This window comes from Mus caroli, unplaced genomic scaffold (assembly GCF_978045245.1).
Source record: "Mus caroli unplaced genomic scaffold, Mus_caroli_1 scaffold_7, whole genome shotgun sequence".
NCBI lineage: Eukaryota > Metazoa > Chordata > Mammalia > Rodentia > Muridae > Mus > Mus caroli.
In genome coordinates this window covers 60,672,753-60,698,465 of record NW_028227262.1, presented here as the reverse complement: position 1 = coordinate 60,698,465, position 25,713 = coordinate 60,672,753, and the positions used below count along the sequence as shown (strand labels likewise).

Genomic DNA, 25,713 nt, shown 5'->3' with positions numbered 1-25,713 from the left:
GTAAGAGAAACAGTCAGTGGAGAGATGCCCATTGGCTAGGAACCTGCACAGCTCTTCCAGGGTACCCAACTGGGGTCCCTAGCACCCACATCCAGCAGATCACAATCATATGGAACTCGAGCTCCAGGAGATCTAATGTCCTGATGCACACTTTTGGTCTTTGAGGGCAACTGCACCCATGCACACAAACCTACAGGCACGCATGCACACACACACTTAAAAATAAATGTTTTTTAGAGAGAGAAAACAGATGAGAAATGGCATAAGTTATTCACTAAGAAATGACACCATTCTATGTGTAAAAAAACTTCTGAGTCTATAAAAAATTTTAGAATTAATAAGCTGAGTAAAGTTTTAGGAAATAAAATTCATGCAGAAAAATCAATTGTGTTTCTTTGTGCTAAGGACATCTTATCTGAAAAAATGAAATCCAATATGCAGTAGCATCAAAAAGGATAAAATAGTAACTGTAACCATGAAATCTACAAAATGCAGATGAAAGACATGAAGGAAGACATAAATAAATGGGAAATATTCCTTTTTCGTGCGTTGAGAGAATTGATATGTGTGCATCACTTGGAGTGACATAAGAATTCAATGCAATCCTCATCAAAATCCCAACACTGTTCACATAAGTAGAAAAGGCAATCTAAAAATTCATATGGAACTATAAAAGGTCTTGAATTGCCAAATTATCTTGATAAATAAGGAACCTGGCACACAGCTTCCTGATTTTAGATTGCATTACAAAGCTATAATGACCAAAACAAAGTGGTTCTGGTACAAAAATACACACATAGCCCAACAGAACAGAACAGAGAGCCCAGAAATAAGCCTGAGCATATGGTCAAATGTTTTTTGACAAGGTGCTGGGATAGGAGAAATTCTTCAACAAATGCTGCTTGGAAAACTGTATATTTACATGTAAGAAACGAGAGCCCCTTCTTGCATCATACACAAAAATCAACTTAAGTGGATTAAAGACTAAAACATCAGACCTGAAACAATGAAAGTCACAGAAGAGAACACAGGAAAGGCTGCTTTACATTGGTCTTGAAAATAATTATTTAAAGACAATGCCCAAACCTGAGGTACTAACAGAAGACCAAAACAGACTGCCTCAAAACAGAAAGCTTCTGTATGACAAAAGAAGCAACCAACAAAATAAAATAAGGGCTAATATTCAAAATATAAGGGACTTCTATAACCCAATAATAAAAATCCAAACCACCTGATCAAAATTAGTAAAGGACTCAAATAAACCTTTCCCCCACCAAAGAAGACATATGGTATCCAACATGAGGAAAGGCACTCACTATGTCAAAACCACAGTGAGGTCACTTCACACCCATTAGGGACATTGCTGTCCAAAGGCTAAAAGGCAAGTGTTGGCAAGGATGTGGAGGAGCTGCGACTTTGAATGTGGATTGTAGGAATGACAGTTGGTACAGCCTATGGAAGACAGTATTGAGATTTCTAGAAATTGAAAAAAAAAAGTACGCTGAATCCCTCTTCTGGGAAATTCCTCTTCTGTGGGGGAAGAAAAGCACTTCAAAAAGATATGTGTGCTCTTGCATTGCAGCACTTCGAACAATAGCTAAGATATAGAGACAGCCTAAGTGTCTGCTAATGGATGACAGGCTAGAAATGAAGGAATATTTAAGTTTAGGAAGGAGAACTCTGTGCTGGGGAGATGACTCAGAGGGCAGAATGCATGCTGTACAAATCCAAGGACCTACAGTCAAATCCCCAGAATAGACATACAAAATGGGTAAAGTAGCAGACCTTCTGGGAAGTTTGGGGTGAGGGTAGAGGCAGGCAGATCTCCAGAAGCCTGCAGACTAGGTAGCCCAGTGAAGGCAGCACAAAACCACAGACACAGCCTCACAACAAGGGGCAGGGTGAGGACCAACACCCAGGGCTGTCCTCTGACTTCCATGCACAAGGCATGTTCTCTTTCCTCCACCCCACACCCATCTCTCTCTCTCTCTCTCTCTCTCTCTCTCTCTCTCTCTCTCTCTCTCTCACACACACACACACACACACACACACACCATATGCACAGATACACACCATATGCACACATACACAGAGAAAAATGAAAAGGAGATCCTGGCATCTGTACCAACATGGGTAAGGCTGGCAGATCTTACACTAAATGAAACAAGAAACAGACACATTCTCCAGGGCTTTTCATATGTTGAATCAGAAAACCCGCCGCATGATGTTATGGCTACCAGAGCTGGAGAGGTAGGGAAATAGAGAGACTGGCGAAAGCTACTCAGCATCTTTCTAGTCACTGCATGTATTTACTGACATTTTTACATTATTCCCTTCATAGCTTTCTTTTCTTTGAGGTTTACAAAATATGTATTTTGGGGTCTTATCGTTTGAGACTGTCTTATACTGTAGCCCATGCTGGCTTCAACAGAATTTGTAGCAATCCTCCTGCCCCAGTTTTCCAAGTTTGAGGATTACAGGTGGGAGACACAGCACTCACCAGAACATATGCTTAATGTTTCATAGTCTACCTTAAACCAGGGCTTCACAGGTCCCCCATGCATCCTCGTACACTAGACAAACGTGTCTCATTCTTCTTATCTATCTACACCGAAAACTGTAAAATATGACAGTTTTTACTTTTAGTCCAAAAATATGTTTTTGAGAACTCCAAAGCAGGACATTGCACTTGTCCAGACATTTGCCATTCTGCTAAGCTATGCTCATTCCATCCTCTTGCCTGGGTTTGCACTTGGCACCCTTCCCTTCTGTCTGAACCACTCCCCTTAACAGACACATTCTTATCCAGTGTCTTGGCTTCCCTTTGTCTTTGAGTACATTTATTTATGCCCACTCGTGATGGAGGCTTTTGGGGGATGCTGAATTCTAGGTTGATGGTTCATCTCTGTTAGCATCTTAGCTGTGCTTGCCTGCCTCCTTGCTCCTGTGGTTTCTGAGCACACATCTCTATTCATCCAGACTGTGTTCCCCTGGTACACAATTCAAGCATTTTTGCCTGCTTGCTCTTCTCCCACTTTGGTTTTCTATGGCTAGTTGGCAACGTAACATGGGTGTGGGCTTTATGGATTTATTCCACTTAGGGTTGTTCAGCTTCTTGAGGCTGTGAGTTTATAACTTTAAACATATTTGAAGCTCTTAAGACATTATTAAGTAATTTTGAGGGCTGGAGAGATGGCTCAGCAGTGAAGAGCACTGGCTGCTCTTTCAGAGGACCTGGGTTCAATTCCAAGCACCCACATGGCAGCTCATAACTGTCTGCATCTCCAGTTCCAGGGCTTCTGACATTCTGACACAGACATGCATGCAGGAAAAACAACAATGCACAAATAAAGAAAAATAAGTTTCATATTAAATAATTTTGAGGGGGCCACACTGTTGGTATTTGGGGTCCCAGAGACATAACTCAGAGGCCCTTTATAATGAATGGGTCTGCAGCTCCCCTGGTTTTAACACCTTTCTGTGCCACCCAGACTCCACAGCTCCTACAATACATGTTTGCATTTCTTGATTCTTGCCCCTGTCACCTGCCCTCAGCTTTTGCATCCATCCATCCCTTGAGCTTCATGATTTGAGCAACAATATTTTCTGTTTAAAAATTTCTATTTTGTTTTTCTTTACATCTTCTACTTCTTTGCAGAGGTTTTTCTATTTTAGTATTTATTTCAAGAATGTTCACTATCTATAAATACATATATAATATGCATATGTATATTTTAGCATTTTAGAGGAACTGTTTTAAGGCCTTTGAAAGATGATTCATGCGTTTATGCCTTTTCTGTCATTATTGTTGCTTTTTCCAAGTGGTTCAAGATTTTCCAGGTTTTTTTTTTTTTTTTTTACTGCTGAATAAGAACTGTGTCCTGGGTATTCTGATCATAATGTTCCAGGGCTTATTTAAACCCTAGTGATAACAATGGTCCTCTGTCCTCTGCTCTCTCCCCCTCCCTCCCTCTCACCTGTCTTCTCTCCCTTCCCCTTCTTCTTTGCCCCCTCATCAACATTTGAACTGGTCAGGCGCAGGACGGAAGATTCCATCTGCTTTCTGTGCACTGTTGGTCTAGGGTCTGCTTAGAGTCCCAGCATGTGCAGTGCCCTCTGATGGCTTCTCTCAGAGTTCTGTCTGCACAATATGGTCTTCTGGGTTCAGCTGTGGTGAGCCCAGGTTAGGGGACACAGGAGGGAAACTGAGTGCTTCAGCAGCCCCAGTGCTCCTTCCCAGTGCACTTGCCTCTCAAGTGTCTTTTGCATACATTTCAGCCATGTTTTGCAGTGCTTTTTAATGGGAAGATAGGGTTACTGTGCTTGCTCCATTTACCTCAGCTGGAAACTGGATATTTTTGTTGTTGACTAAAAGTAGATTTTGTCTATGATCAATACTGCTAAGTTATTATCACCTAAAATTTGCCTGGAATATACTTTCCAGTTAAGCCCTGCAACACCGCAGTCTAATGATGTAATCTCTTCCCACTAGGACTCATCTTCTGATATGTCTATGATTTCATAACAGTCTACATGGCGATGCCTTGGCCTTCAACACATGAGATGTAGGGGATAGTGCAGATCCTCATATCTGTCTGTAACATCAAGAGGCTCATGAAAGGCTGTTACAGCATCTGAACACTCGCAATGCAGGTATCCTGAATACATCTTAATTCACAATGATAAAGTATTTATTAGACCAGAGTCAGTGAGAAGCCAAGATTTTAGTTCCGTCCACTATGAGGCTAAAGCTTTCCTCACATTAACATACTGCTGCCTCTCTGGTAAGGAGGTACCACTGACTGCTTTTTGAGAGATACTCTGTAGTCTATACAGGAGGTGTATTAAATCCAGGAGAGAGTGATGAGAGGCCTTATAAGGTTCATAGTAATTAGCAGGGATCTCCAAGCACAGTGGGTGTATGTAGCTACCCTGATACAGACAGTCAATAACCAACGGTGAGGTTTTATTTCTGTAAGTCCTTCAGACCAACAATGTTAGGGTTCTGTATAATATTTTCCCCAATTCCAATTACAGCTAAGACCACAGAAATGAAACAGCTTGAGTTTCACATCACTACAGAGCTTATATATGAGCTTAAATTAAGCACAAATGTTGGGCAGGGTGACTCTTTGGGGGTAAAGTTTATAGGTGGCAAGACTTATTGGGACGGTTATGGATCCAGTTTCTGGTCCTGGGTATGTAGAAGTGAGAGCTAAGCTACTAAGATACTCCCCACTTCTGGCTTCTCCTGGCCTTTGCTCTGTTCTTTCTAGCCTCATTGCACCAGTCTTCCTAAACATCCTTTAATCAACTTGCTTCCGTGTGGTTTCTCAGTGCTCACTATGTTAAGTCTTCATGGCCTCCATAATGTGGTTTCCAGTTGATAGGGTTTGAACTGACATGTCTCCAAAGGCTCACAGTTGGTCTCCAGCCTGTGGTGCTATTTTGAAGGTGGTGGACCCAGGGTCTGCCTGGCTGTACTGGCTGGTTTTGTGTGTCAATTTGACACAAGCTGGAGTTACCACAGAAAAGGATCCTCCCTTGAGGCAATGCCTCCATGAGATCCAGCTGTAAGGCATTTTCCCAATTAGTGATCAAGGGGGAAGGGCCCATTGTGGGTGGTACCATCCCTGGGCTGGTAGTCTTGGTTCTATAAGAAAGCAAGCTGAGCAAGCCAGGGGAAACAAGCCAGTAAAGAACATCCCTCCATGGCCTCTGCATCAGCTCCTGCTTTCTGACCTGCTTGAGTTCCAGTCCTGACTTCCTTTGGTGATGAACAGCAATGTGGAAATGTAAGCTGAATAAATCCTTCCCTCCCCAACTTGCTCCTTGGTCATGATGTTTGTGCAGGAATAGAAACCCTGACTAAGACACTGGCTAAAGTAGGTTACTTGGAGTGAGACTTAGAAGTCATAACCACCACGGGTTTCTGTCATTTTTTTGCTTACTGGTCCATGCCATGTGAACTTCTGCCACATACCACCATCAGGTACCTTCTATAGTGGACTGAAATCCCTCTGAAACCACGAGCCTCAGTAAACCACTAGTCACAGTAAACTTTCCCTCCTTTCCATTGCTTCTGTCAGGTGTTTAGTCACAGTGATGAGGAGAGCCAGGGAACAGTGCGCCTGCACTGCCGGCTCATCTCTATGCACATCATTCACTCCACATCTCTTATCCTCTCTTCTGGTCACCCTTGTCTTACCCCAAACTGCAGCCGCCACTCTCCCTACCTGCTCATTCCTGCTCCTTAACCCCGCCTCCTTCCTGAAGCATAGCTTATGCCCTTCCTCCGCTGACATGAATGCTCTTTACATTTACCAGTTGCTCACCCAGTGGACACTCTGCATGCCATGGAGAGGCCTTCTGAGATTGCTTCTAGGTGCCCTTTCCCACAGTCATCCAAAAGAATTATTATTTCATTACGCATCCAGCCTAGGTGAGGTTCCTTGTAAGGAAGAGCTCTCATTCTGGTTATAACATAAAGTTATATTTATCTAGAGGAAAAATTTAATTATAATTGTGAGCCTCTTAACTGAGATAATCATAAATTATGTTTCATAATTATTCTTAAATAAAACAATTTTAATATTTGGGTATATGAATTGCTTTGTCCCATGCTGTGAAAACAGCCCAAGATAACAGCCTGCATTTCCTGTGTTTTCTTTTTTTAAATCGTCTCCGTTAGAGGCCTGGTTTGCTTTTACTCAAGAGCTGTCATTTCTTTGCCTCCTTTCACCTCCTGATTTTCCAGCCAGCCACTCAGCACACAGAAGGATGGAGAGGACCCAAACTCGGTAGCCATCCAATCAGCCTCATACTGCAGTGTTCCCTACTCTGGGGAGGAGGGTGGGGTGTATGATACGGTGATAGAAGGAGAGGTGAGAAAGAAGATTCACGCTCTGAGGACTAAGATGAGATGAAGTAGGAAGATGAAGGGAAGGGGACCTACAGGAGATTTCTGGCATTCTTACCATCCATAGAAATTTCTAGGGAACTGTAGTCTTTCACAAGCCCCTGCTAGTAGTCTGTTAGTACAGACTACACGTATTCAAGAGTAGAAGGGGAAATGAATCCATGGAAACATTACTTGGTAGTATGTCTTTAGAAATTTGAAGGTTGGGCAAAATGAAAACTGCAAAATCTGGGGCAGTCTACCCTGCCATGGCGTTCTCTTCAACAACACAACCACGGTAGGCTGCAAACCCACATCTCACCAACTGAAAATGGACAAAGCCTTCTCTACTTCATGAGCCTGTGCTCTATAGGCTGGCTCACTGCTGCTTCTGCATTTCAAGGCCCTTGAAGATGCCATAAAAATAGTTTTGCCCTCTAAGAATTAATCTTATTTGACGTTTGCTCCAGAAGACAAGAAATGCCTTTTCACCACTTCTGCATATATATTTAAACTAAGATACAAGAGGAAAGGATCCTTCTGCTTTTGCAGGAACACACTGTTGGAGTAATAAAAGTGGCTATATTCTGAGCAATCTGCTGTTTCTTACCCAGAACATAGATCTCACTGTTGACGACGGCTGCACTGAATCGGTACTTAGAGTACCGCATGGGTGCCCGCTCTCTCCATTGATCTTGGCTGGGGTCATACTGCAACAGTTTGTTGCTTAATCGATCAGGCTCTTCATCAGGAAGATCCATCTGTATGAAATATGACAGCAAATGTAGCAGCAGACCACTTAGAGGCCTTTGTGAGCATGCGGATATAATTAATCAAAGTAGAGGCAGAGGTGATGAATGGAGGTTAACGGTCTCCTTCAGACTCACAAACTTGCCGAGCCCTGAGACTTGGGGTTGTAAGTACTCTGTCAATATCAGAGGGATTCATATGTGCAGGGGGGCTAACATGCTGATTTATAGCAATCAGTGATTTTCACATTGAGACAGCAAAAATGAAGCAATTGTAAAATCTTTATAAAAAGCAAAGCGTGTTCTCTTGAGCAGTGTATAAAGTAAATCCTATCCTTAGCAAACTTCACGGTGTGAATTTTAACAGTATTTATGAAGAATTAATTTTAATAATCCATAATACATTTTCTTTATATTTTTACCCTATGAAAGTTTCTAACCTATAAAGTTTCAAAATACTTTTGCTATTTTAGTAATTAGAGGATTTTAGACCCTAATTATGAACTATATGTAAATATCCTGATTTCAATTTTTAAGATAATAGGATTAACATAAATTACTTGAGGTTGTATTTACATATTTACCAACTTTATATATTTATTTAATGATTAATTAGTAAAAACTGAATAATTTTATTCTTACAGAGATACAGAGTTTATGGCTTTCACCCATAAACTTTTAGATAATATAATGTTATTTTTAATATATATCTGGAACTTTAAAACAACTTCAAGCTAAGGATTGATGTGTCTCTTGTTTAGGTTCAAGTTACAACAAAGACGCCATTGCCACCCTTAGGAAACTTGCGTGCACTTCACTTTATCAACACCTTTAAGGACAACAGGAGTGAGGACACTGGGCACTGGACACTGGGCAATAGCCTGCTTTCATGTGCTGTGCCTGAGGCCCAGTGAGACTGACTCTTTACACAACCTGCATCCAGAGACTACAAAGTAACAACCACCTTCTTTACTGCTTTAACTTTCCTTCTAATGCAGGTATTTAATCCCCACTCTAGTAAGGCAAACCTGCCAAGTTGTTTTGAGGCATGTAAATTCACTGTGAAGGTGGACAGTTTTGGAAAATGTACCTACCTAAGGGTAATGGCAAGGACTTGCTGTGATGAAACCTGTACTATGTTTGATCTACAGCACAGGTAGAAATGTATAAAGCATATATAAGTTCAAGATTTTCAAGCTTATGAGGGGAATGCAAAAGCATAAGTTTCATAATGAGGCAAATTTTATAGAATAAGAGAAACTACAGGCAAAAATAAATTTATATTACAGAGACATCCAAAGAGCAAGCGAGAGTTATCTGTACCGGGATAAATAGGAAGGCAAGAATAAAGGACACCACTGTAAATGCCAAAGATCCAAGAGGACCCCAAAAGGACACAAGGACACTGTAGCCCCACTGCTGACCTCTGCTTTGACTTGCCATCACTTTGCTGGGCTTCACTGTCAACAGTATTCTCTTGATATTGCTTATGCTCAGCAAGAACAGTTAACGGTTAGTCACACACTTTCTTGGAAGTGATTGTGCCACTACGGAATCAATATTTTGTTTTCCCATTTATGGTAAGCGTGTGTGTGTGTGTGTTGTGTGTGTACTTACTCATGTTCATTGTGGGTGTCCATGTACATGTGCACATGCAAACCAGATGTTAAGCCCAAGCGTTCCTCAGAAGGGTCTGTCTTATGTTTTTAAGGCAAGATGGATTGCCAAATCTGGACCTTGCCAATTTGACAGAACTGGCTAGCCAGCATGTGCCAGGGATGCTTCTGTCTCTGGCTCCTCAGTGCTGGGATTACAGGCTTTTACATAGGTGCCAGGAATCAAACTCAGGTCCTCATGCTTGTACAACAGCAGCTTCCCAACTGAAACATTTCCTCAGCCCCTTCAGCAAGAATCATAAATGTCAAAATGGCCTAGACTGGCCACTGGTCACACAGTGGTCAGAGGGAAGGACCTGTGGCCACTGGTCACACAGTGGTCAGAGGGAAGGACTGGCAGCCACTGGTCACACAGTGGTCAGAGGGAAGGACCTGTGGCCACTGGTCACACAGTGGTCAGACAGAAGGACTGGAATGAGGATCCAGCTGCTCCATTTACTTAGATGCTGCTGTAACTACTCCTTGACATGAGGATCTTTACCAATTAGCCAGTAGGAGAAGAATTATGAAGTCCATAGAATAGCATGAGTACTAAATGCACCCATTCTATAAATAACACTTTTTTTAAAAAAAGATCAATTTTCTAAAACTTCTTTGACACATTCAAGAATTAAGTTTATAGTGTATGGGGTTAAAAGCATTTTGTCAAAATTTCAGCCATAATCTTTACTCCTCAACGACTGCTACATTTTTCAGCAAAGCCAGCCACACCAGGTAGATATGCAAGGAATTTCTTAACCTGAGGGGTCCAGCCTCCGATGACATACAGTTTATTGTTCACTGTTACCACAGCATGACAAGCCAGCTGCAGTGGAAGGGGAGATACTCGTTTCCAGTTGTCTTGATCTACTGAGTACTTGTCAACACAGTTTGTTATGAGGTACTGGTTTTTAATTTTCATCTGTCCTCCTATGACATAGAGGTCATTATGGATGCTGCCCAGAGCATAGAGCTCTCGAAATTCAGCTGTGCATAACTTTTCCCAAAACTGGTTTCCTCTATCATGATACCTGCAAGGAGAGAGAGAGAGAGAGAGAGAGAGAGAGAGAGAGAGAGAGAGAGAGAGAGAGAGAGAATGGAGAGAGAGAGAGAGAGAGAGAGAGATCCAGGATTAGAGTTACCATGGCAACAACTTACCCAAGAAACACATTTTTTTTTCCAACAGAAAACAATGTGACACAGCTCTTCTAACTGGAAAAGATGGTAATATATATGTGCTATCTTTTTCCTCTAAGGATCAATGAGCAAAACATAATGTGCTGAAACATATTCTTCATCTCCTTGGAAAACAGACATGTAGAAAAAGTACACCTTACTCAGACTAGTCTTTAACATTTCCTAATTCTGGGAAAGGAAATCAGGAATAGAAAAATCTTTCAGAAAATCAGTTTTTTAACTTTAACATAAAAGAATAAAGACATAAAAATACAAAATATCGCCAGGCGGTGGTGACACACACCTTTAATCCCAGCACTTGGGAGGCAAAGGCAGGCGGATTTCTGAGTTCGAGGCCAGCCTGGTCTACAGAGTGAGTTCCAGGACAGCCAGGGCTACACAGAGAAACCTTGTCTCAAAAACCAAAAAACAAAACAAAACAAAAAAAACCAAAACAACAACAACAAAAACAAAAACAAAAAACAAAACAAAACAAAAAAATCCAAAAATACAAAATATCCTGAATAGTTGGATAATTTACTTAAGTACAATATGGAAGAAATCATGGTTTTAAGGCAGAGAATTTAAAGTATATCAATTTAGAATTTCTAACTGTAAATTCTACATAGGTAGATTAAACAAAACAAACAAACAAACAACAACAACAACAACAAATAAGGCCTCTCTGTGTAGCCCTGGCTATTGACCATAATGGCCTTGGCTGGAGACCAGGCTGGCCTTGGCCTCTTATACATTGGGGTTAAAGGTGTGCATCACCTCGCCTGGTTGTTATTTAAGTTATAATTTTGGTTTAAAAATGGGTCAAGAGCATTGTGTAAAAACCCACCTACAGATGTCTATTGGGCATCTAATGTCTATTTTCATCTACTAGATATGATTATTTGGGTAATTTCCTTCTTGAATAGTTATATCTGTTTAGAAGAGGTCTCAGATGTGGATCCTTAGATAGGTGTCATGCCAGTGCCTTCTGGAACCCAACACAGTAACTGATTACTAGGTATATTATAAAGCCCCTGAGTGTACTAGTTTATGGCTATCTTTTGACTTTCTTCATGATACTTTTTTTTTTTTTAATAAATAAAGTCTCACTATGTAGCCCAAGCTGCCCTAGGACTTTCCATCCTCCTGCTACAACCTTTCAGATGGTTGGTTATAGATATGTGCCATCATGCTTGGTTTATAAGTGTATTTTTCCAATTGTAATTTGAGACATTTGGTAGGAGAGAGACAAAAACAATTACCAGGATAGTGGGATAAAATATCTGAAATTAAATGTTTCAGAAAAATATAGAAAAGTTTATGTGAAACATAAAAACAGAATCCAGAAACAGGGAAAATAAAAACAAAACAACCCCCACCCCAAACAAAAACAAACAGAGAAAACAAAACAGGTGCTCTGCTTGGAGACAAGACCAAGCCTGCAGCACTTATGTGTGCTTTGTACAAAGTGCAGTTTTTAAGGAACATTCGACAGTTAGTCATCTAATCAGAGTTTCTCCCACTTGTTCTGGGCCAACTCTCACATTCTCCAGAGAACATTCTGCTTCAGGCTTGACAGGGAAGTTGAAAGGCATGTTCCTTTCATAGAGACATGTGTGGCTTGTCACTGCTGAAGGAAGATTTATCAAACCTTCCAGCGGCTGCCTTCTATGCAATTCTAGAAAGGAAGCCAGAGTTCCTGGAATTGCAGAGAGTATTTTCACTAATTTTCAGTTGTATGGATTTTTAAAGATGAGGATGATCATATGTCTATATGCTGGTGTCTCTTAAGAAGAACTCAGTGAGAGAATATATAAATAGAACCAAATATGGGTTTGGGCTTTCTGAGGCATAGTTTAAGAATACATGACAGTATGAAATTCGTACACGCTCACTTATTTCATATGCCAAAGTGGGAAGGTGAAGAAAGAAAATGGAAAGGAATGGCCTACAAAGCTGTTTGTCCATTTTCTACTTTAAGTCAAGAAGAATACACTTGCATGGACATCTATGAACCATGCAACCTAGGCACTCTGAAGAGCATCTGTACAAAGATCAAAGTGATAAGGAATAATATTAAAATAATAAAGTATTATTATTATAAAATAATATTGCAAGGATCCAACACAGGACAATTAATTTCCCTCATTTATCACAAAATTGCCACCAAAGTGACTTGCAGTGAAGCTAGGAGATTAAAAGTCTTGTGAGACAAGGATCTTAGGGAGACAGGACTCTCTCAGGGATTTCCAGAGTTCAATGTAGTAGACAACTATGAGGAGGTATGTCTCACTTAAACCCAAAGCAATGCTTTGGATAATCTGACTATACTTGCCTTTCTGACAATTTCACATCAACATTAAAGGTGGAAGAAACAAGTAACTTCAGCCATAATTCTGACCAATGTGAAGGAGCTATTGGTGACAGGACCCTGGCTGAATCTAAGATAGTTTAAAAAGGAAATGAGGGAGTGTGCAGGTAGACATTGCTGCAAGAAAGGGAAGAGGGCTTTAGAATGAAGATGAAAGATGTTTATAAGGCTCAGAACAGAATAAAACACGTGACAGCATTGATACTTATTAACAACAGTCTGGTGAGAGATGAGTAGCCTGTATAAGGAGGAAAAGAGATATCTGAGGAGCCCAAGGCTCTTTAATTAAGGCCCCAAGATAGAAAGGGCACCATCACAAATCCTGTGCCACAGCAGGAAACAGAACTACAAGAATCCTGTCAGGAAAATCAGAGTTGCCCCTCCTGAAAGGTCTTCATATCCACTTTGCAGTCTACTGGTAATTCTGAGGAAGGATGCTCCTTTAGCCTGTGACATGCTTGTGGGTTCAGGCCATTTACCCAGGACTCTGCAACCCATCCCAACCATAGGAGATGACACATATTCCTTAAGCCATGACTGTGCAAAAGAGACAGAAAAGGCTCAGAACAGATGTGTAGGGCTAATAAATGATGAAGCAACAGTAGATTTCTAAGTCCCTTCTTTGCCCCATTTTTTTTCCTGTCACAAAGAATTGTATTCTGACTGAAAAATCCGAATAAACCCAGACAAGAGGGATCTGACAAGGGAAGGATCCTGCAGAAGGTATTCTATGTGTATATTTCATACTCATGTAGTTAGCTTTAAACAGTAAGCACTCAGAAATATTTACAATTAGATCATAAAGTAAATGTGTTTTCACAGTTACAATACAGACAATAAACTATGTCTGAGCAAGTGTTCTTGTTCCTTTTACTATAATTGAGGCATTCTTCAAAAGTTCTGTAATGCTGAAGGTTTAGGGAAGATTCACAAATTGAGGACACAGAATGAAACTTCTGGGGGTGGGACTCAGTGATAGAGCACTTGCTCAGTATGGCTAAGGCCATGAGTCTGATCCCTAGCACCGCCTAAATGCAGCCAAACAAAAACAATAACAACACAAAACAATTAAGAGAAAATAATTTTAAAATATCAATGACTTATAAATATTATATGCTATATTGATATTGTGCATATATAATATGATGTCCTATATATTACTTCTATGACTTCAATTAAATTTTTACTATATATTACTTAAGATGTGATCCCTCACAGTACTTCTTCAACTGCTAATGTCAAAACAAGATTTAAAACAAATATAGACTGCTGAGTAGGCAGAGGCAGGTGGGTTTCTGTGAGTTCAGACCACCCCAGTCTACACAGAGAGTATTTGGACAGCCATGGCTGCATAATGAGACCCTATCTTAACAAAACAAAACAAAAAATACCAAACCTGCTATGAGATACACACCTATAGATTTCAATATTCTTGCTCTTTTGCCTAGAGAGCCTAGTGGCAGTTGCTTCTCCAGCCACAATTACAGTATTGTTTTCCATGACTACCCCAGTGCACACGGTTCCCAAACCCTCCCCATACTTGGGTGATGAGATAAAATAGGTCTTGTGTGACACAGGGTCATAACAAAAACTGGCATCCCCATAGCTCCTGTGCCGTGATCTGATTCCAGAAGAATTGTTCCCAATGCAAAGCAGAAGGCTGGTGGTCTCCATGCCATAGCGAAGGTTGGAGGGGTGCTGCTGGGGTGTCTTGATGGCTTTGAACGCATTCTGGATTATATCAATGCAACTGCCATCACAAAGGAGCATCGTGTTCCTTCTGAGGGCCTGTCTTAGAAAGGAAGCGTTTATGAGTTCCAGTCTGACTTGCTTCAAAAGCTCAACGAGATGCTCTGTGCGCAAAGCTTGGTTATGATTTACCCATCTCAGAACCAAGTCCAGAATGCTCTCTTCTCTGGATATATTCAGATCATCAGACTTAATAAGTGCCAGAAGCTGGTGAGCTTCTATGTCGAGTATTTCTCCATGAAGGCTTACCTCGGCAAAGTGCTGGTATAAATACTTCTTCGACTGATCCGATAAATCTTCTGCTCCGATTTGTTTTGCAAAGTAATAAATTCCTATGCAGTTGGAGGCATCCATGTGGTCCATCATATAGTTTTGGCACACACTAAAGACTTCTTCTATCTGCATAAAATAGGCAGCCATGGCTACAGTCTGTACGTTGGCGTTATTGATCTCCAGGACAGCACTGTACATGTAGTTTAGTATCACTGACACACTTTCTGCTGTGATGTCATAGAGTATGACCTCTCTCTGAGTGCACTCGAGTAGCCCACAGGTGAACATAGCCTTGAAATAAGGACTAAAGGCAGCGAGCACCAGTCTGTGGCAAGGGAATTTCTCCTCTTCTGCTATGAGCACTACATCAATCATTTCTTCTAACTCTTTCATATTCTTAATTTTATCTAGTAAGTTCAAGCTATGCTGGTGTTTCCCCTTAGTCTTGCACTCCATGGTATACTCCTTGAAATTGGTAAGTAAGGTTTCTTTGAGCTTAGCTTGATTCCTGAGGAGCTATTTGCATTTCTGATTACTCAAATCAATGGAGATGCCACGAAGCATTCCTGTGGGTAAGAAAAGAAGCAGGTTTTGTCTAAGAAAAAAAAAAATTCCCCGTACTTAACATAAAGCATGAGTGCTAAGAAGTATTTACAAATAAATATTATACATTCAGAACAGAGCAATTTAGGACAAGTACTTTGTATCAAAGAAGACTTTGATATGTAAATCATCAATTATTAACTGCTGCTGCAATAGTTTCTAATCGTCAGTGGTTCCCACCACCCTGCCCCTTAGGACTGGAGAGTCTCAGAGTGAAGGAAGAAAGAAGTAAAAAGATAAACACATTTTGCAATTCCATTTCTAGTTCTCAGAAGGGCCACCCTGTAGGTTGAGGATTCAGAGGTATCAGTTAATATCATTTCTAAAGAGATGCAGTGTTGCATGCAGGTTATACTCAAGTCCTCTACAGCATGTAACTATATGTATAATGACTAATCCATATGACTATGCTTAGGGTTACATAGACCCTGGAAGTGAGATGACTGAAACAAAGTCCATGCTGATTAAACTTTGACATGGGAAAGATTATTCAGATTGGTAGGTAATGAAAATTTCATTTCTTCTGAGCTTTAAAGTACAAGCCAATATCTGCTGATCTGAGAATTCATGATATTTAAAACTTAAACCTAAATGTGTGCTTCTTCCTTGCCCAGCTTTTCTTTGTTTCCCATTTCTCAGAGGCACCGTCTGAATTGCTTCTTGCCTTTAAAAGCCCTAGTCTAATTAAAAAGTCTCTAAGCTGGTGGTGTCACCTTCGCCTTCCCCAGGCGATGCAAACACGAGGTTTCAAGGAAGTTAATTAGCTGCTTTGATTTAAAGAAAGACATTCCCAGAGCCAGGAGCTCCTGTGAGGAGAGGGTCCTAGTGTCTACATCCTTTTCTAGTTCTCACTTGGCTACAGAGCCACAGGCAGTGAGATGGTGACTGTGGCAGAGTGAGTGCATAAGAAAGGCGGCAGTTATAAGAACAGGATGCATTTTTTAGTGAGAAATGGTAGCGACTCCCCAAATTTCTATAGCCCTGCAAAGAATTAGACATTTCATGACATATCTTTTTTTTTTTTTTTTTTTTTGAGGATTGAAGTAAATTTCACTTCAAGAGGTAGTGATATACACATGGCAGGGATGTCTAATTGCACAGTGACAAATAAAGACCCAATAAGCGCTTGGGCTGAGCATATGCCATAACAGCCATCAGAGCTAAGGAGTGAAATGGCCACAAAGCCCTACCAGCTGGACACTGTGGCACTGCCTCTTCAGTTTTGCTTCCATAACACTTAAAGCTTTCTTGGAGATGGCTTTCTGGTTAAAAGCAAACTTCTGATTTTTTAAATTTATTTTATTTATCTGTGAGTATCCAGTTATGGGCAATTATGAGATTGCTGTGAGTCTGAACTCTCTTATGCCCACTATGACTAGCCAAAATCACATTATAAAGGTGTCTTGACACATAATCACATCAGCTATTACTTGGAGTAAAAAACAAACAAACAAACAAACAAACAAACAAAAACCCTCTGGTTTTTGTTTGTTTGTTTGTTTGTTTTGGTTCAGATCTGAGAATTGTGCCCAGGGTATCACAGGTGCTGTTTACCATGGATTGACACCCTTAGCCCAGAACATAAGAATTCTTTTAAGGAAGTAATGTTTTTGGAAAGGTCTAGTATTTTACTTGTATTGACATGTAAGAATCCCTTGAAGGATACCAGCATTCATGATGTCAGAAGGCCAAGTGCACCTTCCAGAAGGGATGCCCTTGATCTCCTACAGCACAGGCAGGCTGGCCAGTTCCTAGACGTGGATCTTGATAATGTTAGAGCTCAGATGCTTGGGACCCAAAGCTTATGATTATAATCCTCAGATCTCACATATACAGAATGGAGCCAAATTCTACCTGATGGGCTGTTTGGTACTACATTTGTCTATTGTAATTAAAAAACAAACAATCAGGCATCACTACTTTCAAGAAGTTCAAGTTAAATAACTAATGGATCTATGTTTGCTCATAAACATGACACAAGTGGTATTTAAATTTTTTAAATTTATCGTTTTTATTTTATGTATATAGATATTTTTGTCTGCATGTATAATTGTGCACTGTGTCTGCGTCTGCGGTACCTACAGAATTCAGGCAAAAGTTGTCTAATCCCCTGGAACTGGAGTTGCATACAGTTGTAAGCCACGTGTAGATGTTAGAAATAAAACCTGGATCCTTTGGAAGAGTAGCCAGTCCTCTTAGCTGCTGAGTCATCTCTCCAGGTGATACCTTACAGATTTTATGTTGGATGATGCTGGGCTTCCTTTAGTATCTAACTTATCTTAACCTTGGTGTGCCTGGGGAAAGCCGACCCTATATCCCTTATTAGTGTTACTGGTTCAAGGGCAGGTACGACACCCAAGGGTGACTATAGCAATGACATTCAGGTCTTGGCTTCATGGCTGGAATGTCCATGTTAGACACTGTTGCAGCCATGCCCCTGAGACAGCATCAGGACAAAACAAATTCAGGGAAGGAGTCAGAGTGTCCAGAGCAGTGGGTTTGAAAATGGGTTTATAGTTTTGAGACAGTTAAAGCTAATTTGAATTGGGAATGCTATTATTTGTAATCTAGTACCCTTACTTGTATAAATGACATCTGAAGACATGTTGAGAAAAGTTGGTTAAGGTAGCTGTGGGATTACGTACAGCATTGGGTTGAAGTTTTATATTCTCAGATACCATACTGTCAAGTAGCATCATCGGAATCTTGGATCCTTGCTCCTCCTTCATAGAAAGCACCAGTCGAGCTTGGCACAGTAACAGACACCTTTAATCCAAGCACTGCAGAGACAGAGGCAGGAGGATTTCTAAAAGCTCAGTACAGCTTCATCTACGTTGAGTTTCAGAGTAGCCAGGACTACATGGTGAGATCTTGTCTATTGGCTTCTCATAAAAATGGCAAAGGCATTGCCATGGAAAGAGACTGAATTGTGGACCCAGTTCTATCTGACCCCAAAGTCTGTATCCTTCTTCCTTCTAGTGCAAGGGCTGGAAAAGTAAGGCTACATGGTAGATATGCCAAGCAGGCCATCTGGGCTCTGTCACAACCATTCAACTTTGCTCTTACGGCACAAAGGCAGCCACAGGGAAAGAAAACATAAACAAATGAACAGGACTGGGCTCCAGTAAGACGAATTTTGGATGCTGAAATTTGAATTTCACAAATTTAACATGCCCGATTTTCATGTGTCATGAAATATTATTCTTCTTTTGACTTTTAAAAGCTATTTAAAAACCCGTTCGTAGCTCATAGACTGTGCAAAAACAGTGGCATGTTGCCGATTGCTCCAAAGCTATAAATAAATCCACTCTCTAGACTGTGAGTAGGACACTATCCTGTCTGGGTGATTAATCTCCATCTCTTTTCCTAAACTCAGCTGAAGAGTTCTGAGAAAGGGTTGGCTCTGTTTTGAAAAAAAATCAACTGCTTGTTCATATCTATATGCCTACATCATTTATATCTGTATTTAGTCTCTCGAACAAATGGTGTGTTCAGATGTGGTTCTTTTTTCTCCAACATTGGCTTGCAAATAACAACAACAAAAGCAAAAACTCAATTTACTTTAAAACAGAAACAACAGTTTCAAACATTTTGATGAATCACTTACTATGAATGTTTTAAATGGACACACAAGGACCTATTCCTTCTAATTGCTGTTTATAAACTCTTGGAAGCTATTCTAATTGCTATGGCTTTACAGGTCAAATTAATTTGGTGGTTGAAATTATGGGAGCGGGGAAGCCTGGGTGTTAAATCAGCTACCACACTCCAAAAAAAAATATTCTTTTTCTTTACATTTAAAGAGCACAGAAGGTATTGGTGTGGCCAATGGAGGAGAGGCTAGCTGTTTACTAACTGTCATCTTAAAATGATTTAACTTTTCCTACTCTTGATTTCATTAATCTTTAGCTCTCAAAATGACAATAGGTTGATTTTACCATTACAGTGACTGAGCAAACTCAGTACACAGTACAGAGTACTCAGTACACAGTACAGAGTACTCAGTACACTCTCCATGGGTAAGGGTGTGGCCTTGGGCTTGTTCCTGAGGCCAGAATCTGACTCCTGGTCTACTGTAATGAAGTAATATGAACATGTCCTATAGACTCTTTAAGTTCTAGTTTCTTCACTTGGGATTTCTTCTGAGAATTATATAAGAATAAGAACAGGTGGAAGAACTGAATAAGGTTATTTATATATGTACAATATGTAATTCGCTTTATAAAATCTACTTGGTAAAGTGAAGGCGAGACATACCTTCACAAACACTTTTCAAATGAAAATAATTTTGGTGCATATACAAGTCACTAGTGGATACAGACACAGCTCATAAATGGAGAGAGCTGACAGCAACTTTTTCTCATAATGAGGGCAGAGAGTGCATTCTCCTTTCATCAGCAAAACAAAATTATATAAATGTTCTCAATGATATCAATGGGGAGTTATTCTCTGTTCCAATTTATGGCAGGCTGAACTGATGCACTCATAATAATAGTACCCATAATAATGGAGAAAGATGAGTAGCAAAGATAAATATAAGTCACAAGAATAAAGCCTAATTACTCTGCGAATCCAAAGTGCAGCTACACCCAGGTCCATTCGATTTAGTTTAGAGATGTGTACTCCTATAAATTTAATGTAGGGCAAAAATGTCAATTTTTTCAAATCACAAATGTTTTGCTTTCATGATGTTTGATTTTATCATCTTTCCATTATCTTTACAGTTGCTGATTTTTCTGAATAATGATTGATATATGACCAACCTTTCTAAGAAAATTCTCCATCTTTAGCAGAATTTAAAATAATTAAAATCCACGGCAGCGCTGTTTGAAATAGTAAAAACCAACTTAATATCCATTAACAGACTATAACATATTCACTCAAAAGAATATTGTATAATGGAAAAATGAATAAATGTGATCTACATGTATCAAAATAGTTACAAAATAACTAGAATACATGCTGCATTCATAATGTGTTTAAAATATACAATGGAGTATACTGTTCTAATAAAGTATAAGTCATATATTATGATGACATAAATATATGATGAATTTGATAGTGTATTACAGGAGTTTTAAACATAATTCTTGTATTTTTTCTGTAAAATTGGAAACACCAAAATAAAAAGGTTTAAATGATGTATCTTTAAGAACCCATACAACTGTAATAGAACATAAAGAAATGAAGGGTACTTATAAGCACTGAATTCAGGAGAGTTGCTGCTTTCATGAGATGTAGAAGACAGGGAAACAGAAGAATGACAAGGCGTTTCAACTATATAAATGTTTAATTTCCCTGCTGTACTGTGAGGACTCAATCCACACTTCATTATTCTTTATGCCCTTTGTATATTTTGAAAACCCCATAAAATGTATTTAGAATAAAAGATTGTATTACTATCAATTACTTATGGTTTTCAAAAACCTTAGCTGTGTTGCAAATGATATCTGTAAATTACCTGATATCATATGCAGAAAAATAATATATAAATTATGAATTTTCATATACTGTAAATTTACATATCAAAGTGTAGGCAGCTCTACTTATGAGTGACTGGGAAATACAGAAACCTCCTCTCTGGTCTGCATGACAACAGCTTTGAGATCTTGTGGCGATACCCCCACCTCTTTGTTCCTTTCTTCGGCATTGACCTGTGTGATGGCGAAAGTTACTAGACTCAGAATTCTTATGTGCTTATTTCTCCCATAAAGATATTTGGTACAGGACTGGAGAGATGGCTCAGCTGTTAAGAGCACTGACTGCTCTTCCAGAGGTCCTGAGTTCAAATCCCAGTAACCACATGGTGGCTCACAACCATCTGTAATGAGATCTGATGCCCTCTTCTGGTGTGTTTGAAGACAGCTATAGTGTACTTATGTATAAGTATAGTAAACAAACAAACAAATCTTTAAAAAATATTTGGTACAGTAAATAGGTTACAATTATGGTAAAAATGATCAACATCAAAGCTTTGGATTTTTATTTATAAAAAAAAACCTGAAAAGCTGGACATAGTGGCACAGGTCTTTAATCCTAGTACTCTCTCTGAGTTCGAGACCATCCTGGTCTACAAAGTGAGCTCCAGGACTGCCAGGGCAGTTGTACAGAGAAACCCTGTCTCAAAAAGAAAAAACAAACAAATAAACAAACAAACCCAGCAACCAACCAACCATCCAATCAAACAAAAACAGCTAAAGAGCAGAAAAGTAACAAGGACAGGGCTCCAAAAATCTAGTTTTCTCCAAAATGCCTTCAACAGACTTTTGTTAACAAACTAAGAAATAGTAACAATTATGACATCAGAAAATAATGTCCCAGTTCTAATGTTCCCAGTTCCAAAGCAAAATCTTTTATTAAGAAAGCCTTTTTGTTTTGTTTTGGTTTGGTTTTTTCCAGACAGGGTTTCTCTGTGTAGCCCTGGCTGTCCTGGAACTCACTCTGTAGACCAGGCTGGTCTCGAACTCAGAAATCCGCCTGCCTCTGCCTCCCAAGTGCTGGGATTAAAGGCGTGTGCCACCATGCCCGGCTCCTCATTGTTTTTTATAGTGTCAAAGGGCTAACAATTCTAATGCATACACGTAATTCTCTGTGTCAGGAATACCCTCCTTCTCCCATCCAGTTCTTCAGAATTCAGCGCAGATAACATTTCCTGAAGTAAAGGACTTCATGTTTTATTCACTTCTCTATTCCGTGTCTGTGTTGATACCTGGCATGGAACAGTTGCTTGGTCTCCAGTCCAGGCCCCATCCTGCTTAGCCTCAGAGATCTGACAAGAGCAGGAGCATTGGGGGAGGGAGAGTCTATCCCCAAGCTATCCCAAAAGCGGTTGCTGTATCTCAGATACATTCTTCTAGCTGGGTTGCCTTGTCTGGTCCCAGTGGGAGAGGATGCGCCTAGCCTCACAAACTTGATGTGTGTGTGTGTGTGTGTGTGTGTGTGTGTGTGTGTGTGTGTGTGATACCCAGGAGGGCCTCCACCTGCTCAGAGAATAAGAGGAGGAGGGAGGGGGGAAAGATTGTGGGAGGGATTACAGGGAGGGGAATGTAAAGTGAGTAAGTTAAAAAAAAGGTTGCTTGGTATGGTTGTTTGATCAAACTAATGCTTTGTTTAGTACTACATCATTCCTAATATCCTTACCCTCCTATATCTGAATAAATATTTCTGAGGCAGGGTTTTTCTAGGTGTAGCCCTAGCTGGCCTCTGATTCACAGCAATCTTGCCTGCCTCTGTCTCCTGTGTGCTAGGATTAAAGGCATGTGCCACTATGTCTGCCCTTCTCTCTTTGTGTCTTTACATGTATATGTTAGCTTTGGAGATTCTGATTTTGCTTAAACCATGCTTTAAGTTATTATCCTCTTGTCCAACTATAAATCCTTCCAGGAGACTTTCTTCCCTTTATTTGTGGCATTATGACATCTACTTTTGACCTCCACCCTCAAAGTTAATTCACAGTCATTATTTGCTCTCTGAGATAGAGGCCTCATTCCTGGGGAACAGCCAGCTGAAGCAAACTTGAAACATTCCCGCATTTATATAAAAAAAAAATGGCAACAATGGCTTATTTCCAAGTGACCTAAAAGCCAGCTGCAGCTTCTCAGTTGGCACATCTGCCCACCCGTGCTAAGCCCTAAGTGTCAGCCATTATTTATGGTGCCTTCCCTATTTCTCTTCTTGAGGGTGATTTTACAGCCATTTAAGTTTGTGACCGCTGGTTTACAACCTAACACTCTTACTGTATGTTGTTTCTGCCATCACCAGCTTTCCCCAGTCCTACTTTTGCCATCGGTAGGAAATGGCTGAATATGCATACCACCCTAATTACACTCAACTTTCCCTGCTGATGTCGTTTATCTGATTTGTTTAATATGAACAAGTCACCCTCAGACATACATAAGGCTTGCAATAATGAGTCACAGAGATGATAAAGACAAATAAGCGTTCTCTTCTCTTTCCTTTGGTGTGCTTGCAATGTTTTGCATTCACCCAGTTCCTTATACTTTTTCCGAGTGCTTTAATATGCATTATAGCTCATTAGTTCCTCTTAAGAATCATGTGGGGAAAATGCAAGGCAATTATATTCCTGGCTTTAAAGTTAAGAGAGCCGCCCAGGGATACATTCAGCGCTGATTGAATTTAAACGAACCGAACCCTGCTTCATTATGGGCTCCGAGAAGGCAGGAGAGCCCTTACCTCGATGGCATTTATAGTCTAGCGGGGTCGCAAAATAATCAGCGGGTCATTTAGGGAAGGGAATTATCCTGGAGGTCTAGCAAATGGATTATGCCGCAGGGAGACCGGAGCGGCCGCTGACCCCACACCGGCCGGCCGACCGAGGGAGCGCCCCCTCTCTAGGCCCCTACTTACTCGCTGCTGCCCGGCCCGGCTCGCTCCGCCGCCATGGCGCCGTGACTAGGCACACGCGGAGTCGCGAGGGCGCGGCGGGCAGGCCTGACTGACCACACTACCCGAAATGGGCCGGGGCGGACAAACTCTATAAATAGACGGAGCGAGGCGGGTGCAAGGGACAGGCGGCGTCCCAGCGAGGACGAGGAGGGCGCTGGCGGCCACCCAGAGGTAACAGGTGCTCGGCCTCCGCGCGGGAAGCGGCCGGGACACGCGCCGCAGTGTGCGCCTGCGCGGGGTCTTCCCGCGCCTGTTCCACACTGACCCCAGAGGTCCCTCACCGGCAAGTGCTCTGCGCCTGCGCGGGGGTCTTCCCGCGCCACACCGCGCGCTTAGGGACAACGGTGTTCTGTCAGTCAGGAGCCCAAAAAGACACCTTTGAAAAGAGAATTTGGAAATCGGATCTTTTAAGGGACAGGTCTTTCATTTCATCTTTAAACGTTGCAAAGCTCATCCGAGGCTTCTGTGTGATCTTATTGAGTACGGCCTACGGTAGGGTTGCTGAATAAAACACAGGAATCCAGTTAAATATAAAATCCAGACATACAAGTGGTATTTCTTTTCTTTTTTCGTATAATATGTTCCAGAGATCGCATGACCAGTCCACATTTAGAAGCAACTCATTGTTTTGAAACCAAAAAACAGGTTTTGGTTTCAATACAGAACATAGGCTTTCTATATTTTTATTTTATTTATTACAGCTGGCAACTGAATTTCAGCACTCAGCTCCTGATGTGGGAGGGGGGATTTCCTGTAAGTGGAAAGTGTCCCCTAATCCTGCGAAAAGATTAATTCTGTTCTCAGGGTGCTTTCAGTAATGGGGAGTACCCCTCAGAATGTCATAGAGCGTCATCTATTTTGTGATTAAAGACTCAGTATTAAGTCAGGTAGCTTAAAACGAACCAGGATGGCTTTAGTGTAGTTAACACACATTTGTGTGAGGGTTACAAGCTCTTGGGAGGAGGGGTCAAATGACCCTTTCACAGGGGTCACCTAAGACCCTTGGAAATATCACCACAACATGAGAGTCTATATTAAAGGGTCACAACATTAGGAAGGTTGAGGATCTCGATGGGTTAAAATGAAGCTGTCAGTGGAGGTGTATTTCTAGGAGAGAATCTGTCACCTGGTTGTTTCAGTTTCTAGAAACCGTTCTGATTCTTTTGTGTGTGATTCCTTTCTCTTAAAGTCAAGATCAAGCTAGAAGTGGTTGGACATACTTGTAATTCCAGCACCCAAGAAGTAAAGGCAGGAGAATCAGGAATTTAAGGGGCTGTCGGCTTCACTGGGAGTTCAAGGCTAGCTTGGGGCACATGAGACACTGTACAATGATACCCCATCACTCCCTCCCCCAAAGCTTTGGGGGTCACAGAAATGAGTCTTTCTCAGGTTGGATTACTCTGGTGCACAGTCACATTTTTCCTTAAAAAAAAAAAGAAAAAAAAAAATCTTTGGCTGGGTGAGGTGGCGCACGCCTTTAATCCCAGCACTCGGGAGGCAGAGGCAGTCGGATTTCTGAGTTCGAGGCCAGCCTGGTCTACAGAGTGAGTTCCAGGACAGCCAGGGCTATACAGAGAAACCCTGTCTCAAAACACCAAAAAATAAAAATAAAAAAAATTCTTTGTGGTAAAATATGTTTAACATAGAATTTACCACCTAATCTTTTAAGTGTTCAATCTAGCCTCACTAAATATATTTATATATCAATATATAAACTATAACTACTATAGTTTGGATGTTGATTTCCCCCCAGAAGTTTGCATGTTGAACGGGTGAGTTGCAGAATGATGCTATTTGGAGGTGTTTGACCTTAGTGTGGGAGACCTGGTAAGT

The 25,713-nt window shown here is 40.8% G+C and overlaps 1 protein-coding gene across 2 annotated transcripts in view; it reads right to left on the bottom strand.

Annotated features, from left to right (window-relative positions):
- Kbtbd12 (kelch repeat and BTB domain containing 12) overlaps positions 1 to 24,233 on the bottom strand; it is a 71,451-nt gene extending 47,218 nt beyond the window's left edge. Inside the window, exons 1-5 of one of the 2 annotated variants that reach the window (XM_029478866.2) lie at positions 23,842 to 23,885; positions 18,120 to 18,254; positions 14,264 to 15,437; positions 10,063 to 10,333; positions 7,509 to 7,659 (exon numbers count right to left, since the gene is read on the bottom strand). In XM_029478866.2, coding sequence (XP_029334726.2) covers positions 7,509 to 7,659; positions 10,063 to 10,333; positions 14,264 to 15,327 — 1,486 coding nt within the window. In that variant the 5' untranslated portion in view covers positions 15,328 to 15,437; positions 18,120 to 18,254; positions 23,842 to 23,885. Of the gene's footprint in view, positions 1 to 7,508; positions 7,660 to 10,062; positions 10,334 to 14,263; positions 15,438 to 18,119; positions 18,255 to 23,841 lie in introns of both variants that reach the window. The other variant, XM_021164116.3, reaches the window with a different exon arrangement.
- Between the last annotated feature and the right edge of the window lie 1,480 nt (positions 24,234 to 25,713).